At 33.7% G+C, this 6000-nt stretch overlaps 1 protein-coding gene across 1 annotated transcript in view; it reads right to left on the bottom strand.

Annotated features, from left to right (window-relative positions):
• LOC134842116 (coagulation factor IX-like) overlaps nt 1-5107 on the bottom strand; it is a gene marked incomplete at its 3' end in the record, with an annotated part of 29197 nt that extends 24090 nt beyond the window's left edge. Inside the window, 3 exon segments of the mRNA XM_063858304.1 lie at nt 804-868; nt 2185-2275; nt 4725-5107. Of these exon segments, the coding sequence (XP_063714374.1) occupies nt 804-868; nt 2185-2275; nt 4725-4977 (409 nt within the window).
• Between the last annotated feature and the right edge of the window lie 893 nt (nt 5108-6000).

A 6000-nucleotide genomic window follows, 5' to 3' on the forward strand; every position in this document is an offset into this window, starting at 1 on the left:
TGTGATATCTCTAAAATTTGAATAATATAGTTTGCCTTTGAAACTAGTTTGCCTTCTCTATATTTACAATAGTAGGCTAAAATTCACTGCCATTTTTTGAAAGTGTTAACTTTGCTACCAATTCATTAATAAAAATGCCTTATCCGGATATAATTCAAGAATAAATTTGATGGAAAAGAATTAACAAAGTCATTTGCGCTTTTAGGTTAATGCAAACACCTCAGTTTTTATCTAAACTTGTCGTGTTTTTGTTGAAGAAACGCAACCAGTATCGAATTTAATTTTAATCAAATCAACACTAATCATCTCCTTTTTACCATTATCACTTCCATATCAGAAAGTTTTAAGGATTTTGACCAAAATATGTGATGAAGAGACTTCTGACTGAAAACTCGGTTACTATGATAACTTTGACCTTCTGATTACCCTCTTTTTTATGAGTCATACTACATGTAATGAAGTGAAATAGAAGAAAAAAAACACCATTTTCATATCATACTTTAGGTACGTCGTAAAACCAAAAGCCACTGAGATAGCAGATGAAGTAAATTGACCGTGGTGATTCATATTACATATGATGAGCCAACTTCTGAGAAGCATTTTTTTTCAAACATAATCTTCGGTGGTAAGCAACTTCCATGTTCATGTATATAGTCGAAAAATCATTGTTTAGTGAGTTGTTTTAATCCTGATCCAACCCACGCGCAAGCCTCATCTCCCGGTTAACGGTGTCTGAACTACTACTACTGGTGATCTAAGGAAAGTATTTACAAAATGAATCAAAAGTTAAAAATCTAACTTACCTTCAATTGGATCTCTAAGTTGAAGAAGGGCAACTGCATCATCCAAATTATCAAATGTGAGAATACTAGAATATAAACATGAGTTTGGACTAGTTTGCCTGCTCAGGATTAGTCTAATACCGATCCTAATCTTACTCATATATCTCCTAGTCTCCTAGATCTAGTTTATACTGGTATTCTTGCGAGGTTAGAGGAGAGGAAGAGCAACTGCTTTCTAAGGTAAATTTATTCTTTTCTGGCTGAAACTACAAGTAGTTTCAGCTTTAAAACTTATTCTAAGTGTTAGTCATGGATCAAGATTGGTTAGTTCTAAGTATTTTACAGTGATGGTTATCCAAGAAAATAACTGATAGATAAAATATTTGTTTTGAACTGGTTCCATTTGTCCCAAAAAATTTTATGCGCTATCATGTAACGAAAAAAAATCCTGTTTAGGCAATAAAATTCTGCACTTGCAATATTTTCTATTATATAAAATGCGCCAAAATGCTAGTTTCAATTCTCTTTTGAAGGTTTTTTTAACGTAACAACAAGGCATGAAAAAATGGAATCAAACTGGCGCCAAAAAGGCATGCAGAGAAAATTTAGGTTTGCTCAGCTAAAAATGGGAGTCTTAAACTAGTATCCAAGGAGCGAAATTTGGGTGGCGAGTAGGTCGCTTTCTTGGGGGAGAAAAGCGTCCCCAATAAACTCGCTGTTGACAACAAGATGTTAAATAATGTGCATAGATATTCCAACTATTGCTTTAGTGGGATCTTTTGGGTTAGGAATTAGTTCTAGGCTATATTTACTGCTGATTAAAATTGATTTATTTCGTTTTCTTGTGGTTTAGCCAATGATGAAAGCGAACAAAACGAAAAATTTCATCTTTCGACTTTAAGCAGTGGTAGAATTGAAAATTACAGGGATTAATTTGATAAATATTTGGACAATTTTTTTTCGAAATGTTTCGTTTTCACAAAAAAGACTAACTATTTGGACAAATAATTTTCTTAATTGGACAGATACTTAATTGGATAGATAGTTTTTGAAATAATTCGTTCTAAAAAGACAAAAAGACAAAGAAGGAACGAACAATACGACTGGATGCGCTTAAGATTCTCTGCGAATCGGAGACAATACTACAATTATTAATTATTATCAATATGACAAACATTTTCGGTTTATGGAGGTCAACTAGGGCACAACTGAGGCTTAAAATTAAAGAGATTTAATGGTATTATTCTACTGGTGATCTATATAAGGAAAGTATTTATCAAAGAATCAAAAGTTAAAAATCTAACTTACCTTCAATTTGATCTCTAAGTTGATGAAGGGCAACTGCATCATCCAAATTATCAAATGTGAGAATTAAAGAGATTTAAATTAAAGTTCCCCAAACCTGTGCGAAAAGACAATTCTTTTTAACATGAATGCTCTAAATACTGTATTGCGTCTGGAGAAATTATTGATCTCCACAAACACTTCGAACTCTGAAATAGTACAAACAAAATTGCTCTTATAATATGGCAAACTCCAGAATGTTGTAACTATAATTTTACATAGTGAAGTAATTGTTAAAAACCAAATTGATTTTTTGTCAAAACCCCCCTCAATCCTCCAAGAATTACAAGGGTTTCAAGTCGCTTACTTTTCACGCGTTAAAAGAAAGTTGGTATATCTTGCACATCAATTACACCAAGCTGGCCAAATCGGCAACTTTTCAAGCACCTTTAACTTTACAAAAACTTAATTTTCCAAAAAAACGCCGTTTTTAGCCTTTCTTGGGAACAGGTCTGTTTCTTTCCAGGTCTGCTCTTTCTTTACAGACCTGTTTCTGCACTGCAAATTCAAGGTAGAGTTCACCAGCGGATTGAGTGGGGGGTTCGGAGGTTCGGTGATCCGGATGCTCTTCTCCCTCAGGAATTCGACCCCCTGCCGACCCAAAGGGTCCACCCTTTGTACTACTTTGAGATAAACATTTTTGGTGGCTGACCCTAAAACTTTTCTGAAAGCGTCTTCGAAGCCAAAGTTTTACTTAATTTGAGGGGGGAGCGCGCGCCAAAAAAACGCAATTTTTTTGGCTAAATTTTTCGAAAAATGCCTTAGTCCGCCAATTTCTTCTTCAGAGGTGGAAAAACAAAATTCTTTATAGAAGAACTAAATACAACATCCAATATAAGCCGAGCAAAATTTTGCCAAAAGCTTTTCTTGGCGAACCAGTTCTCGCAAAACTTTTAGTTGTATCAGAAACGTTTGAATGGACAACTAATATTAGCCAATCAAAACTGAAATTAAAGAAACAGTAAAAAATTGCAAATGCACTAAAAAAACGACGTTATAATAGTAATATATTTTTATAAATAAGTGACGGAACACTTGTGCTTTTGTGCTCGAGGTGATGCTTTTCTCAAGACAAACTTCGACTTTTAAACTAGTTTTTTTTGTCATGGATGAATCATAAAATTGACATCCATGTTTCAGTCATGATTCATCAATTAAACATCAAACTCAATTTCATCCATGATTCATGGATGAGTCATAGAACTGACTTTCATGTTTCAGTCATGATTCATCAATGAAACAAAGAAACGTCAATGTAATTTGCTTACCTGTTTCATATATGAAACATAGATGAACATCGTTCAATTGGCACTGCAACATGAATGATACATAAATGCAAAAAAAGAAAGTTCAAAGATACATTTCTGAATTGCAATGCAATTTCAACCCTGGGAGCTTAAAGATCGCCAGTTTGGCAATTTGGCCTGTTCGAAACAATTAACACACGATATCTTTTACCGTTAAAGCGTAAGCGGAGAGTTAATCTGTCTTAAAAATCGTTCCAAGTTGTTTGAAGCATGCTATTTTTCACATAAAGCAAGCTACGTTACAAGATGTAAAATTTTTTCCTCTGTATTTAATATTGCGTGCTGGAAAAGTATTTGGAAATTCTCAATTTTTTTCAATTTTTATTTTTAAAGCGAACACAACACCATAGACCTTAACAAGCAGTCTAATGTTTTGACAGGTTTCGAAAAAAAATGACGGAAAGTTTTTGCTTGGGGTAGTTTTTCTCCAGACAAACTTCAACCTTCTAACTTTTTAACTGGCACATTTGCAATAATTTTTTAAAAATTAGAAAACTTCAGTTGTCTTGATCTCAAATATGAAAAGATATTTTACCTGTGAACATTCCTCATTATATTTAATGTATAGTTCGGCCAAATTGTATAGTTCGGTTCAAATATAGTTCGGCCAAATTGGGACAATTAACGCGCAATATGATCCGTGCTCTTAAAGCGGAGACGGCGGAGATTCAAACAGTCTCCGAAATCGTTAGAACTTGGAATCATGCTCTTTGGTCAATTTAATACTTTGCAACGTTATATGGGGGGGGGGGTAATTTTCAAAAAAAGCTCAATTTGTTTTCCAAAGTTTATTCATTTTTTCTAAAACTTCATCAATTATTTTGATTTAAAATACTCCAAAGAAGTTAAATAAAATTAACATTAAAGTGAATGCTCCAATTGCCTTTTCATGCCAATTTAAATATTTTTGAATATAAAAATGATACAATAATCGTTAGAAAATTTTTTCACGTTTTCCCCTACATCCTACTACGAACTACAAAGGGATATATTAGGCGCATGTCCAAATAACAAGAACAAATGGTTTACCTCAGTTCAATTTGAAACGAAATATTCTGCCACTTAAGCGTGTTTTATTGCGCGATAATAATCCCAAAATTGTCAAATTAGCAACTTTCAAACCCCCATAGCTTCACGAAAAAAAGATCACAATTAAAAATTGCTTTCAAGTTTCCGAGCTTTGGATAACGATATCTGAAAGATGATAAAAAAGTCGGAACAAAAAAATACCTGAAAAAAAAGAAAAAATTTGATTTAATTTGTAAAGGTACTGTTTTGAGTGTGCACATACTGTCGCTTAGCAGTACGCAAGTGGCAGTTGTGATAACCCACCAATCGTCTAATACTGAAGCTCCACAGAAATCTCCATTCCGGAAGTTACGAACTTTGGCAAAGAAATGTCTGTTGAATGCTGGGAAGCCGTTAACAATATTGGATATTGTAGATTTCGTAATGATTTCTTTGTTTTTTGAAATCTTTGGTTCAACTCGAAAACAATTGCAGGAACAAAAAAACAAACAGGAGAGAAAAATAGGAAAATTCATTTCATTTGAAAGAAAAATGTATGACCAAAGGTAAAGGCAAGATAAAGTATTTTATCCCAAATAAGCAGTGATTTGAAAATGTCAATCAGATTTTGACTGCAATTTGTTTGAGTTTCAATCAAATGTTTGCGAAAACTGCTATCGTGAATGTGATCAGTGATTGAACTGCTAAATTGAATGGTGATCAGTGATTGAACTGCTAAAGGTGATCAGTGATTGAACTTTAGGACAGTATGTTCAATGTTCACGAAAGTAAGACAAGTACCAACGATACAAAGTTAGAGGGGAACAAAAAATTTTCCACTACATTAATTTTGGAACCTGATCTAAACTACATTTTATTATTGGATAAATTAGATATTTTACCACTGTAAAATATTTAATATTAACCAATCATAATCCATCCAACTAACAACCCACTTATTTGTAAGTGCTGAGATTACTTGTAGTTTCAGTACCAGAGAGATTTGAATTTAACTTAGAAATTAGTTGCCTCTCCAAGAGAACTTCAGCCGCCGCAATAAGCCAGTATACTCTAGATCTATTGAGCCTAGCAGAGACTAGTTAAACACCCTGAGATATAAGAGTAAGATTAGGATCGGAATCAGACTAAGAAATTGCACGAATCTATCCGGCCGAAAATAAGATAGCGTGACGAGCAGACGGTGTACCCTATCCGAAATTACTCTATGAGTTAACCAAAAGGATCTAACTCATCTGGTGCGACCATAAGTCTCGAATAAGACCTTAATAGCTTAGAATTAACCAAATAAAGATTAGAAATTAGACAAAACATTTTCAAAATGTTACACGATAATAACTTAATTGAAATGTCTCTACGACTCAATAGATCAGAGCCGATATTCCGCACAATACTAGAACTACCCGGTATTGGAAGAAGACCTCGAACGAGAGACGACATACGACTACATAGAAACTTTCAATTTAGTTTCATGGTTGTACGGCAAAAGCCAACACAAACGTTTATATTTAGAATCTTATTAGCAATGAATTTAGATTTTC

The sequence above is a fragment of the Symsagittifera roscoffensis genome, chromosome 3 (genome assembly GCF_963678635.1).
Source record: "Symsagittifera roscoffensis chromosome 3, txSymRosc1.1, whole genome shotgun sequence".
Lineage (NCBI taxonomy): Eukaryota > Metazoa > Xenacoelomorpha > Acoela > Convolutidae > Symsagittifera > Symsagittifera roscoffensis.